The following is a 15837-nucleotide window of genomic DNA, read 5'->3' as shown; positions in this document are numbered from 1 at the left end:
TCAAAAGGGAATGCGCCTACTCCCAATGAATATAATTTGCTGAATACAAATGTTTAAGTTATGAAAGTAGAGGCGCCTTTGGCGCTCTAATCTAAAATTTTGTAGGGCCTTTAGCGCTCTAATTTAAAATTTAAAGCGCTTTTGGCGCATCGAGCAGCGCCCTAATTTATTTGGCGCTGCCGATCCAGCCCTCTCATAAAACCGGCACTGGTGCCAACCTTTGACATATCACAAACTGACAAAACATATTGACTTTTTTAATTTCATTAGTATCACAGGATATTTTTAGATGTCACTGTGAATTAAACAAAATCAATTTCAAGCCATTGCCTTAAATACGAAGGAGCGCGCACCGGTGCGCTTGTGGCGGTGAAGTGGATAAAGTATGCATATTTCAAGCAGCATTAATCAAACCACACTGGAACTTCTTATTGGTTGGCAAAATACTACATGATCGTTACGTTACACATTTTATTTTTACATATTACATACCTCCTTTACGTTTCACATGGCTTTCGTGTTAGTGTTCATTTTTATCTCTTATCCGATCGTTTTCATACTTTGCCATATTGCTCATTTTGGTCATCAATATAAGTAAATGGGCCTCCGCCATTACGATGGTGCAAATATACCGTGTAAGACGCGTTTGTAATTTGCCCGCCGACATTCTATTTGACGTTTACGGTTGACGTTTGTTTGTTAGTTTTAAACATAGATGGCGATAGTAAAAAAAATTATTGGTGTTTTTATTCAAAATAATAATTTTTTACATAGATATATACCAGGAAGGCCTACCAGCTAAGCCCCAATGCGCCTTCCTATACAATCAATTACAAATAAATAGTGCAGCATTTTTATTACATAAATCACTGTATTTAGAGAGGCTGAAGAGCACGTAATTAATAATTAGTTAATTAGTTAATTAATCCATAGATATCTAATAATTTAGGCTTGTACATAATTTTTTCACATATTGTACATAAATCAAATGCAGATATTTGTGACATAGCGTGTAGGATGGTCTTTGCTAATTTGATCGAGGCACTGTTTCAACAATGAAATCAGATAAATTGGTAAACTCTGATAGGAAACGATCGACTTGGAGTCACAAATATCCAAGTCTGACCAGCAGCATTAGAAATTAGCACGGAATAGAACCCAGTAACCTCTCAGTGCTAAACATAAACGCAACCAACAAGCGATACTGCTGAGTATTTTTTTATTAAAACGTCTCCTGTTTTTATTTTCAACGGATTTTTTTCTCTGAATCCGTTCTACAATTAAGTAACATAATAAATACAATAACAAATGAATATTTTAATTTTATTTTCAAGTAAATACACAATTAAATATCACATGTTGTCGATTTCTTTACATGAATAGAGTAAAACTTGTACGTAATTTTCCAATATGTGTATTTTGAGTGATAGATTTTCCGGACTGAATGTTTCAGCATAAAATTTCTTTGCACACCTGCGACTTTGTTTTTCCGCTCTGCATCTGTTTTTCAGATCGGATATTTTTACATCTTTTTGAAAACATGTTGATTTGATATCAAAGCGAACCTTCTTTTCTTTCCTTTTTCGCCGCTTTCAAACATCTCCTCAACGAAAAATGGGATTATGTATAAAAAAAAAATAAAAAAACAGTACAATAAATCATCTTTATTATTTCTACATATTTACATTCGACAAACGTGAAAAAATTTACTATTTGTATACATAAATTAACAAACAACTCCATTTTGTTTGTCTGAAAATAAATTACATAATAATAATTTCTGTGCAATAAAAAAGTGAACTAACATCAATTTTAAAACAGGATTTAAAAATTCCAATACCCGCCATTATCATAAAAGAGCTATTCAATGAATTTCGAACCACAATTATGGCACAAACAAGTATTTCACCGTACTATTTATTTTCTAGAAAAGATCTTTTTTTTTTGTTTTGTTACCAACTTTCACCCACCCAAGCAACACCGTACAACTCAACTAAATACTCTATACATACATATAATATAATTTTCACTTTATAATAACTATATAAAAAATTCGGTATAAATGTATATAAAATAATTAAAATTTTACATATTTTATTAAAACGTCAATTTCACACCTCTTTCAAATGCTTCAATAAAAAAAATCATTATAGCATCTCTGAATATATAGAACGTTAACCCTTTGAATGCTGACCAACGCCGATCGGCGTTTTGCCAACAAGTCCATGGGCCTGAAAAATGCAGATAGGCGTTATATTTTGAGCATGTACAAAGTAAACAAGAATACTACCTACAAAGTCTTTCCAGGTAGCGTTAAAAAAATGCATTGAACATGGGTCGTGTCATCAGTGTCATTAATTTGTTAATGTTTATAAAGACAGGTTTACACCGGAATTTCTGAATTTATAACCATAGCAGAATTTCCCGATGGAAATCCTCCACTGCTTCGTATTTTAGATTGTGGCTTAGCATTTAGACTGTGAGCATTACATTTTAACAACAATGAAGAAGATGGAACTAGTTTTGGGAAAATACATTCATCAATAGACTTCTTTTGTTATTTTATATTGTTGCAAGATATATTAGAGAGTCTAAACACACCTTTACAAAACTCAAAATCCTCAGTGATAGTTACCTAGGGTTTGTTTGGATTAGCTACAATTTTTATACCTGCTTTCTATTGGATTTCTAAATAATTCTAGTTGGAAATGTTGGCGAAATTTTCAGCATGGTGGGCTTTCAACAGAAAAGACGTCAGCACACTCAAAGGGTTAAATACAAATAAAAGAAATAACCAGTACATATGAACATTTTGGTATCCGATTAAAATTATTGCAATCATATAAAACTGATTATTAATATATAAAATAAAAAAAAAATCAAATCCAAACTAAAATTCAGTCGATTCAATCACCTTAATGTAATTTAAATATATATATTATATTATTTATTTGTACTCGATCAAATATATCTTATCATAAGTCTTGAAAGGCTTGACGAACCAACTTTTTGAAAGCACCATTTTCCAACTCGACCAGCTCCTTAAACGTTCCGTGCTCGACAATACTGCCATCCTGAAGAACCGCTATATGATCAGCGGTCTGAATTGTGCTCAGCCGATGGGCTATCGTCAAGACGGTCCGATTCTGATACACACTCTTTAAAGCTTCGCGCACTAAATACTCGGAATGAGGATCTAGAGCGCTCGTAGCTTCGTCGAGTATTATAACCCTCGGATTCTGAAAACAAAACGTTTCATAAATACTGCCGCTCGTAAATATAATGCATATTACATATGAGAATTTCGCTAGAACCTTTATTATCGCTCTAGCGATGGCAATCCGCTGTCTTTGACCTCCGCTTAAAGCTATACCCCGTTCGCCGGCCGGAGTATCGTACCCTTGCGGCAAAGCTTGTACGAATTCGTCGACATGAGCAAGTCGTACGGCTTCCAGAAACTGTTCATCGCTTGCAGTCTCATCGTCGTCTAATCCGTAGAGTATATTCTCTTTGATACTCGTCGAGAAAAGTATCGGCTCCTATATAAAGTGAACGATCATCATTAGAGCAGTCCAAAATCGTCAAAAAATTGCTTCACACCGATTGTAAGTCACCAAGTCGACTAATTACAGAGAAATTAAGCAATCTTTACTAAGTTTGGCCCACTGATTTTGAATATGACAGTGATTTTTTTTTTGTTTACTCTCGTTTATGAAATACTAGCTGAACCTGGAATGCGTTGCAATGCCACAATAACGCATGCACCGTTCCTTTTTATCGATGTGTTTCGATAAGTAAATTTTTCAGTTTCAAAATTGTACTTAACCTTTCCACCGCGTACGACTACTATACATGTCCTAGCGAACATGCCCTCAGCGCGTGAGACACGCATAGATGTCTTGGAAGTTCCAACCTGTATAAGAGCCGTCTATTGTGTTAAAATTTTATAACTTGGTTGAAAATATTACTAAATGTATACTTTACCAAATTCAATAGATGGCAGTAGTCAAAAAAATAAATATAGGTTGTAAAATTCAAAAAAATATTACAACCTATATTTATAGTCGAAAACGCGATAACAAAATCCGCAAAAAAGCAGCCGCGTACAGGACATGTTCGCTAAATTTGGTGACGCGGGCAAAGGGTTAATAACACTGTTCGACAAATGACGACTTTTTCTTGGTTCAGAGACGAGATATGACTTTTCTTATAGATCTATGCCCAGTAAACACGAATCTGGTAATAAAAAATATTGATTGGCTCGAGATTCGGAGATATATATGTGTGTTTTTTAAATCAGGCGATTTTTCTATGTTTTAGTGTTTCAAAATCTGTCAATATCCTGTTCAAAAAGAATATTGGAATCTATAGTCGGGTATTTTATCTATAATTTTTAGTACTTTTCAGCTTTCAAATCTCTCTAAGTAGTCGTCCAGTTCAAATCAAAAGTCAAAAGTACGTATTTTCACTTGGGATTTTTTCCCACTGTTAATACTATTTTATATTGAAACGTGTTTATTAAGATAGTGTTCTGGTCACACTATTTTTTTTTTCGTTTAAAAGGGTTAATTGGAAGTGTGCTGAATTTTAAATCGGTAAAATTGCGAGCTAAAAACTCGTACTAGTGGAGGACGGTTTTGTGTTGTATGCGCTGTACGCATACAACAAAAACGCTGTTTTTTCTACAGAAACCATCGCGGGCATACACACAATAACTCGTGTAAGTTTCATCGCAATCGGTTAAATGGTTTATGAACCCATACGTGACAGACAGACAGACTGACATTGATTTTTATATATGTATATACAAGAGCGTTTAAAAAATGAGCATTTTTTACAGGCTTTTGAGGTATTTAACTCAAAATCTTGTATTGCTGTGCTCAAAGTGAGTATTGGAATCAAAAGTCGGATGTTTTTACTGGTTCGGTGATTATTCCGCAAAAAGCGATCTCACACTCGTCACTAAAATCTCGATCACGGAACATCTGGCACTCAAAAACTCCATCAATCACGCCAAATATTGCACTAACGAGAACTCGAGTGTCAGATATTCCATATTCGCGATTTTTGTGGCAACTTTTGTCGTGTGCGCGATCACAATTTGCGCAATAATCCGTTTCCCAATTTTTCTATTGAATTTGATTTTTGATTAATTTAAAATACATTTTTTATAATTAAATATCTAGAAAATTTTTAAATTCAAAAATATATATATTTTTTTACACATCTTTTTCCTGTGCTCTTTTTTTTGATGAAAGGATTTTTTTTTATCTAAACGTACTAATTTGAGCGGTAAATGATTTTAAATTATGTTATGGGAGGGCTCATCATTTATCTCGCTCTTGCATCGTGCATACGTTCATCAAAAACTCAATTTAAAATCATTTAACTCTCGAATTAGTACATACATTTAGATACAAAAATATATATTCGGCTATAGTGATTTTAAAGTCAATCTTTTTTCATAACATAGCTACCGTTATAATGTAAATAAACATCCTTCTACTTTAAAAAATATGTTTTAATATAAAAGTTAATACCTGGCTCACTGTGCCAATGTGTTTTCTCAACCAAGCTGGATCTAGTTCTTTAATATCAGTTCCGTCTATTTTCACAGAACCAAAGTTTGGATCATATAGTCTTAAAAGTAATAAAGAAATTGTCGTTTTTCCGGAACCAGAGCCACCCACAATGGCTAAAGATTTTCCAGGTTCCAATTTCAGATTGAAATTTTGCAGAATGGGTTGGGTTTGCCTTGAAGGATAGCTGAAATTTATATTTTCGAAAGAAATCTCACCCCTAGGCGGTATCGACGGGATCAATCCACCTAAATTACAAGTCCAGATTATACACCTTACAATTTTTTTAAATAACCAATTAACAAAAGGAAAATTCAATACCGTAAGTTGGAACTTGCGGCACTTTGTCCATAATATCCCATAATCGTCCAGCAGCGCCAATTCCTTTATTTAATTCCGAATAAAAGCTGCTAAGACCGCCAATAGATACTCCAATATAGGCAGCGTATAACAGAAACGACGTTAAATTTCCTACAGAAATATTTTGCGTAGAAACTAATATTCCACCGTAATATAACACAGATATTATTATCACATTTCCTGATAGACCAGTCTGAAAAAATATATTCATAAGCAATCACATTTATAACCACACTTATTAAGACAACAGCAACGGAGGGAAAAGACAACTTCTATTCATACCATACAGCGGCGCACGTTCAGACTTGTTTCAGTCATATGCAAGGCAAAATTGACTCACATATACATTACAAAGCACGGCAATACGGCGCAATATTGCTTGCATCGTATTGTCAAGTCAATATTGTCACAATATGACGTTTCTGATAATATTCATATGCGCATGCGCACTTTCGTTAGTGCACGTGCACTCACTACTATGACGTCACGTCGTGCGTGAATATGTATGTATATGTTACAGTGAAAGCATATTTCAAGTAAAAATATATTTTCAACAATTCAAGCAGTGAAAATTTATCAAACAATGAATATAACTCTATAAATTTAACCCTAACAACCCAATCTTAAATGAATAGGGCCAACACTTACTTAACCTAACCTATCCTAACCCTTAAATAATACCAACCCTAACAATCTAATCTTAAATGAATAAAACCAACCCTGAAAATGTAACTGGTTATGATTTCACTGAAACGTCAATTAAAATATGTATATTTTCACTGTGACATACATATATATATATATACCACAGTGGCCTAATAAAACCGGTTTTGCTTGATGTACTGCTGTATAATATGAATAGATTGTTGTTAAATCAACGCCACATACGTATTACGGAACATATGCATGTGTCCATATGGTAAACGGATTATTTCGCACATCACGATCGCGCACCCGACAATCATTGCCACGAAAATCACGAATATGGAATATCTGGCACTCTAGTTCTCGTTAGTATGATAGTTCGCATGGATAGCTCTCGATGGATGGAATTTTCAGGTGCTAGATGTTCCGTGATTGGGATTTTAGTGAAGTGTGCGAGATCGCTTTTTGCGGAATAATCACCGAACCTGTCCATATATGTGGAATGCATGTACCAAAGAATACTTTTCGTACTGCTGTTTACGTGCAGCTAACGGTCTGTGCTGTACCAGTATGAACCTGTATGGATCTCTCCTTTATGGATCCTCTACAATAGGCACGAACACGTTATATCCGGTCACATTTTACTCGTTACTGGTATGAAGATCATTTCATCTTCAAGATAGAATAGTCATAAACTGGTAACAATTTATTTTAACATAAAATCATCATATTATCCGACATATGCTGATATCACAGTATATCTTAAATTTGGGAAATGAGCTACATTGAAGATCTACAAAACCGTTTCTTGAACCAGTCGATGTCACCGGATCCAGACTATAGGGAAGATGGTTCAGTATTTCTCATTATAGCTATAGGAACTATTCCGTCATTTTTTTAACATACCTATATAATCAAACGGTCTCCGTGACGATCCGTGAATGTTAAATTACAGAAAACGCAAATATCGGAAGGCAAAGATCGAAAATCGAAAGATCTTAAGTCGAAAGATCAAAAAAAGGGTGCATGGTAAACGGTACATACTCACGTGCATACTCACTTAATTTACGCGAGCAGGATATAACAGGAACAAGAGGAACAGGCTTTTCCTCCCGTATTAATGTGCGCGCGCAGAATACGGGAGGAAAAGCCTGTTCCTCTTGTTCCTGTTGTACCCTGCTCGCGCAAATTAAGTGAGTATGTACCGTTTATCATACACCCTTTTTTTTTTTGATCTTTCGACTTAAGATCTTTCGATTTTCGATCTTTGCCTTCCGATATTTGTGTTTTCTGTAATTTAACATTCTGGCTCGTCATGTGGACCCATAATCAAATGGCAGGATTAACAATCGGTATAGTGAATGAAACTTCACTGAGTAGTAACAGTAACATATGTAATAACCAGCAGCATGGATCAGTGGTGAGCGTATAATGCTTTCAACTGAGTGGCCCTGGGCTCAATCCCAGGCCCACTGCTGCTGGCCAGATCTTGGATATGCGACTCTAGGTCGATCATTTCCAGACACAGAGTTTGCCAAATTATCTGATTTCATTGAAACGGTTCCAACAAATTGGCAACCCTGTCCTCTCAAAAATTCGACTTTTCAACATCTCGAATTTTCTGATTTATAAAATGATACAAAAATGTTTGTCAAATTTTTCATAGATGTCTCTATTGAGGTCTGTAAAATTGCTCTATAAATTGTTAAAATCTGAAACAGTCAAGAACTCCGAGCTAACTACATAAGTTAAGAAATATTCCTGACCAGGTTACCTTCCAAAGCGTCAACTTGCATTGTTAGCATTTGCAAAAAATTCTTACTTAATTAGTGACACTTTTGTATTAACCGAATCTAGAGGGGACCACCAATTTTTTACGTACCATTCCATAAAATATTCCTTTCGCTAAAGATTCCTTGTATGCCAGTTCTAAAACATGCTTTATTTTTAAATTATAAGACTTTTCTTCTTTCAATTCCTTACTGAAAGTTTTCACCGTTCTAATATTGGATATTTTTTCTTCCGCCACCTACAATCAATTTTAATTAACACCATAATTTAATATATAAATTAAAATCAAAATTTAGAAACGAACCTGAGTGGCATCTGCAAGACTGTCCTGAACTTGCTTTGTAATATTTCTAACGAATCTTCCATAAATTATAGCGGCTCCGGCGAGCGGAGGAACAACAGACAATCCGACGAGAGCCAACTCGGTCGACATATAAAACTGAAATATAAATAAAAAACTGGGTTTCTACAATTGAAACTATATCGAAATTAAATCATAATACAACAAAATATGCAAACCATCATTCCAGTACCAACTGAGACCATAAACAACGATCTCAATCCATCTGATATATTAGAACTTAGAGTTGATCCAACGAGTTGAGTATCAGCCGATAGTCTATTGACTAATTGTCCAGTCGAAACCGAATCGAACCAACCAGCTTCTTGTCTGATTATCGAAGAAAATACATTTCGTCTTAGCGATTGAGTCATTCTCTGCCCTGTCGGAATGTAAAACCATAATAAAACACAAGTCAAACATTACAAACATTGAACAGTTGTAATATTAAACCATACCCGCAATAGACATGAGATAGACCCGTCCAAAATTGCAAATACCACCAATCAAAAAGATTCCGCAGAGAATCAGACACACATTGTTCAACCGATCCCTAGCCGAATCTAAATCGGTCGTGCTCGTATATATTATATCTAAAACTTTTCCAAGCGAAAAAGGAATGGCCATTGTAACAGATGACGAAATTAATAAAAGGGCGACAGCTCCTGAAAATTATTAAATATAAATATTTGATGTAGTACACATACAAACGAAAGCCAAAAACAAATCAATATTAGTTTTGTTTACATGATAAATGATAACCTATCCTAATCTACTGGCCTTTAAATTAAATAAAAATACATACTAAATTTTGAGTTACTAACCTGTCAATCTCCATTTCTCCGGTCTAGCCAAAGAGAGTAATCTTTTGATGTGGGATGTTTTTAATTTGAACGATTTCAATTGAGCTGCTTCAGAAGTTACCTTGGGAATGCTATTGTTACCGGTCGCATATTTTCTAGTGAACGTGAAAAGTTGTAGTAATTTACTATCGCTTTTGCTATTTCGGTTGAATAGGTTGTTTTGGGTCGAGTAATAGCATTGTTTGTATTTGTATCGGCAATTGATGCAGTATGAATTCGATCGAAAGAGCGGAAAAGCCGCTCGCCACAGAGACATGACAGTCAACGCCTGACAGCTCGCAAGTCTTATTACGACAACTGACAGCCAGTGCTGCCAACTCACTTGTGTTCAATGGCTAAATTGGTTCGGTGATTACTAGTCAAATGTGAACCGGTCACAGGACAACCGGTCGCTCTAGATCGGTCACACGTAATCACCCGTCACACTAAAATTGGTCACGAGAAAACTGCTCACACCCTAAAAAGTCTGTTCATACTTAACAGCACTGCACGGCTTCAGCACTGCACGACTCCGTTTCAAATATGTCATTTTATTACATTTCTATTCATATCTACCTACACGTCGCGGTCACGTCACGCTTACATCACTTTGGCTGAGTGCAAGGCAAAATCGGCTTACTTATACATTAGAGGCCATGACGATACGGCGCAATATTGCTTACGTCGTATTGTCGAGTACTTGCAATATGAATGCATACACGTGCAGTCGTAGCTACGCGTCAGAATACAAGTCAGCAAAAATGTTTCGACGTTTATCGAACGAAAAATTATGCATAATCGCGCTGTTGTTGGAAGAAGAGGTAATTGGACTATTCGTCACATTGGGGTGGTCACAAAGACAATTTTTGCCATGAAAATCGCGAATACACAATATTTGGCACTCAAGTTCTCGTTACTATGATAGTTATCGTTAGTATGATGGACTTTTCGGCTGCCAGATGTTCCGTTATAGAGATTTTAGTGACTTTGTGACGAGTAATCACCGAACCGGAAGAAGAAGCTCAAGAAGGCAACAAAAAAGCACGGAGGCGTTTTGATGTGCATCCCATGTTAAAAAATAGAAAAACCGAAGGAGAGTTTTGGACACTGTATAAGGAGCTTGTGGATGATGGACAAATTTTTTTTAAATATTTCCGTAAAAAATTTAAATATTTGCGCCAAAACCATGTCGAAATATTGAACAGCTGTCAACTGTCACTATCGATAATTGGTCCAAAACAGCAAAGCGGCAGACTCGTGGCACGTTATTCGCGTGTATATTTCCACGATGGCCAAAAAAACGGATACGATACGTAAACGGATGTTGCTGTACGGTATGAACAGGAAATGTCGGGTACTGCTGTAAGCCTGCCGTGGCGTAAACGTGACGGTTGGTATGAATATACCCATACAAAATGTACCAAAGAATACTTTTCATACGGCCGGATACCTGCTGAAGTCGGTACGTGCCGATTAGGTATGAACAGACCTAAAATCGGTCAACCAGTTTTCTCGTGACCGATTTTAGGGTGTGACCAGTTTCAGGGTGTGACCAGTTTTAGGTTGTGACCAGCCTTCTCGTGACCAGTTTTAGTGTGACCGGTTGTCCTGTGACTAGTTTACATATGGTTTTACCGGCTAATTTCTAAACCGTTTACCGGCTAAATTCTATCAACGACGCCACACTGAGCGCACAGCTGTCATCCAATAGTTTCTGAAAAACTTTTGTTCAAAATAAAAGATATATTCGAAAATCTATTGTTAAATTTCGTGTAAATAAAATGATCATTTTTGGCGATTTTTCTTTCACATGTTAACCAGCAGAATTTACTATTGCATGCAGAGAAATGTTATAATAATAGAAGGGCCCTTGCGAATAAATAAATTGTGTCAATATTACGCGGTAAGTCTCCATAACTACGCTACAACGCACGGAATACAATCAGATCAATTTACTTATACAAATGTATCCCATGTTGTTTATTGTGTGTTTTTTAATGCATTGTGCAATTAACTAGTTATTCTGAAGTATCGGCTTTTTTAAAGTCTCGGGACTCGAGACATTGTAATTTCAAAGTCCCAGGACTTTCCGGGACTTGAGACTTTTGTTTGCTCGTCAATGAAATTATAAAAAAAAATGTTTTGATACATATTTGTATGTTTAAAACTAGTGTGTGAGTGAAAGAAAGCCAAAGTGTTAATTTACTAAACCAAATTTAATTTAAAAGGCGTATTTAACCCTCCCTCACCAAAGTGGGGTATGCGAGTGCCCCAATTTTTACGTTTTTCGTAATAACTATGTATGTGGTTTTCAAAGCTATACACCCTATATTTCTTGTATTCCTAGAATGAACTGCAAGATATTTATTTTAATAGATTTTTTATGATTTAGAAAAGGGGTACATCGTAAAAAAATACATTTATACATTTCTACGTTCCAAAGTATGATTTAAAGGCGGTAGCGATAAGTCATGTTTTTGACTGTTCGCTTGCATATTCTTGTTGATCGATGAATCAATGCGAGAGAAAGAGACAGTTATATTTTCGTAAGCTATTGTTTTCGTCGCTTTTGGCGCGTGGCTATTTAGTCATGCAGTCGCCTGTTGGCCTTACCTTTGTGCGTTTGCATGTGGTTGGTTGTCGTTACTTTTTAATACAAAAATAGTCAAAAACATGCTATAGGACTAAAACTTTTTTATGTTGATGTATAAAATGATTAATAAGATATATATTGAATATCCATTTGTATTGAGAAAAGCTGTATTTTGATTAAAAAATACCGGGGTCTTACTCGACCCCGGTTCGGGACACTCGTTCGATCTCGACGCTCCATCCTTCGAAGGTTAAAAATTCCCAGGATGTCTGGTCGCAGAATCTACATATATTATATGTACATAAATAAATAAAGTGAATAAAAAGGGGCAGGAAAAGGAATAAATAATAAAAGAACTTATAATGGAATATCGTTTTATTTAAAAATCTGGAGTCTTCCAATTCTAAAGCATGTATTTTTACTAGATATATACAAATACACACAAACTCGTACATATGTGTATGTGTGTTTGTTCTGAAGTCTTTTCATATACAATCGTATTAAGACGGATTCTTATACATTACATAAATACAAATGGAGAGCCGCCTCTGATAGATGCAATATATGATTTGTGGGCAAACTGTCCAGTAACCATAAGTTAGCTTCAATGGGTATAACGTTCTGATAACGCACATAATACAACAATATATAACACAGAACTGAAACGCGAAAGCTGAAAGCATCATTAGTATTTTATGTATATTACACAATAATGAATATTTAACTGATACCGTAGTATTATTATGTATATAAAAATATGGATTCTCGACGGGGTTATATTCAAAATAAAATAAGAAAATTTTATTGGTTATCAGAAACATTATCACATATATTCTGCATCGTATTTTCAAGATCTCAAATCATTCTAAAATTTACATTATTTTCTTTTTAATAACTTTTTACAAAATATTCTCAAACGGATGATTGTATCATTCGTTCTTTTTTCAATTATCATTATTACTTTTTACAAATCAGTTGTAAAATATACACAAAAAATAAATTCACTATGCAATAAAAATGTATGTAAATCTTTCACAATGTCATAACGATGACTAAAATATGAAATATTATATATATGTATATATTGCAGAATTCATTATTATGACACAATCGTCAGGAATATGGAAAATAAAAAAAATATAATCGTAAAAAAAATAAAATGACTTGAAACATGACTATTTTGTAATCTAATATAATATAAAGATAACTAAAAAGAGACACTTTTGTTAAAACAAAAAAAAACTTACATCATGCACTACCAAAAATTGCCAAATAATTTCAATTTGTATCACATTTATATAAACATTTAAAAATCTTTTCAAATTCATTATGACATGAAAAAATATTGATACAATATTTTCAAATTACCAACGACTCGGAAAGGATTTTCGCCACGGCGATTTTAAATTCCTAAACAATATAACTATTGCAAATCATCGTCGTAAAAATAAGAACAAAAAACTGATTTTGTCATTAAAAAAAAAATTGTCAACCTTCATTATATCAGAGCAAAATAAAAATAGATTTGTTTGAATGCTTTACAGACATTTCACTTTATATACTAATATCAATAATAAATCATACGAATTGATAAAAAAACCAATGTCTTATTCACATTAATTCTTCCGCTCACTATCACCGAGCGTTGTCGTAAAATTGAAAAATAAATACGTTTCAAGTATGACCCCAAATCACTTATCCGGTCCATACATACATTTAATATCGATAACTACAAAATATTTTATATAAAATGATCACTATGTTTTATTGTAATCTTAAAAAAATTTTAACATCATATGTACATATAAATACACGTTATGTACAAAATTTCATATTTCATTTTGTTTTTAATATAATATATACAACATAATGTGACATAATTCTAGTATATACATACATATATATATTGTGTGTATTATGTACATGTATGCATTACTTTATATATGGCATATTTTTGTTCTATGTAAATAAATAACGATATAAATACATATATAATGTAATCAACTCTTTCATACACATATTGCACTCATAACGGGAATATGCTCATGAAAGCAGCTTTCTATGCAACTGAATGTAAAAGTAATACGATATAACGAGCTCATATGCATTTCTAATCTGTTATTCACGACCCGCAAGATCTCCATAATACTGAGAACAAAATGTAAGAGATTCAAAGCACGGGGCAAAAATCTAACGCATACAAAATGAGATTTATGTTCGGATCGATCGATACAAATTTTCACGTGCATATGAGCGTGCTATAGTTTTAAATGTCAATTGAAGATTAAATACAACGTAAGTTAAATAAAAAATATATATATTTATATATCACCTTAATTGTTTACATATCTTAAAACTTTGTACAAACTTTTGCTTAATTAAATGTCAAAAAAATTATCGCAGAATACAAATTCACAATTATTGCTACCACTTTCAATTATACACATAACTCTTTTCATTGTATATTACAATAAAAGTTGAAAATAGGAATAAAACACATTTTTCTATTTAATATTTCATGATTGCATCTTTCATGATATAAATGCACTTTATATGTTATTGAAATATGCAACATTTTTGAGAATTATCTCATGTTTATTTGACTATAAAGAAATAGCGAATTGAAAATAAAACAAGAGTCAAAAAAATACATGAAATTTAAAATCAATAAAATTATATAAAAACACTGAAAATTACACGGTTTTATAAAGCTTCATTTTTATATATTCAACATAAAAAAAATTGTGATGATAATTCAGCAAACAGATACTATGTATCCAAAATATCTTCTTAATTAACCACTTCATCGCCATAAGCGCACCGGTGCGCGCTCCTTCGTATTTAAGGCTATGTCTCAAAATTAATTTTGGTTTCTTCAGTGACATCTAAAAATATACTGTGGTACTAATGAAATTGAAAAAAGTCAATATTTTTCGTTAGCTTGTAATATATTCAAGAGGTAGTGTCAAAGGTTGGCACTAAACACATATAATAAAATAATCGAATCGGTTTCTACAAAACGCGTGGCGATTAAGTGGTTAAATATCATCAGAATCTATCTGTATATGTGCAAAATTTTAAGAAAATCGGCCTGGTAGAAGCACTGGCGGATCTAAAATGGTGGCAAGAGATCAATGGCCACCACCCTAGAGGACTACATAATATTATACACACGCATAAGAGTTAAAATTCGCATTCGGCGTTTAAAAACGCAATGCAAACTAAAAATCTTATATGACAATAAATTAATAATATAACTGAATATATGCAGGTCTTATTTTTGAAAAAAATATGTGTATTAAAAATTAGAAATGGCCCCCACCCTGCAAATTACACTGGGTATATGAAACGGTGTCACAAAAAATCACTCACGGACTTTACATATACTCAATATAAAGCATTGTCAAAAATTTTCAATATAAAGCATATGGGTAATACACTCTGTTGTCGTCACTAGGGATTACAATACCGAAAGTACTGATACTGGTGGTATCGGTATTTGACCGAAAACAAGTTTTTGGTACTACAAACTAAATAAAAGCTTTTGAAAATCCGCAGATTTATCAATAAAATTGATCTGACTTTTACAAACGATTGCAGTGATCATAATTTACACGTTAATTTGAACTCCATATGATTTGATACATGTGTTATTGCATCGATCAAAAACTATAAACCGTTGAGTGT

At 33.8% G+C, this 15837-nt stretch overlaps 1 protein-coding gene across 1 annotated transcript; it reads right to left on the bottom strand.

The window, feature by feature from the left end:
- Positions 1-1644: 1644 nt before the first annotated feature.
- Positions 1645-10035, bottom strand: LOC143912980 (ATP-binding cassette sub-family B member 10, mitochondrial). The gene is made up of 9 exons (XM_077432461.1): positions 9540-10035; positions 9174-9380; positions 8895-9097; positions 8680-8814; positions 8467-8613; positions 5901-6132; positions 5541-5827; positions 3315-3539; positions 1645-3239 (listed from the first exon to the last, which is right to left on the bottom strand). Exons 1-9 carry the CDS (start codon positions 9832-9834, stop codon positions 2976-2978), a joined length of 1995 nt encoding a protein of 664 aa, XP_077288587.1. The 5' UTR covers positions 9835-10035; the 3' UTR covers positions 1645-2975.
- Between the last annotated feature and the right edge of the window lie 5802 nt (positions 10036-15837).

The sequence above is a fragment of the Arctopsyche grandis genome, chromosome 6, assembly GCF_051622035.1.
Source record: "Arctopsyche grandis isolate Sample6627 chromosome 6, ASM5162203v2, whole genome shotgun sequence".
Lineage (NCBI taxonomy): Eukaryota > Metazoa > Arthropoda > Insecta > Trichoptera > Hydropsychidae > Arctopsyche > Arctopsyche grandis.
Note: the sequence above shows the minus strand (reverse complement) of the source record. Positions and strands in the feature narration are given on the sequence as shown.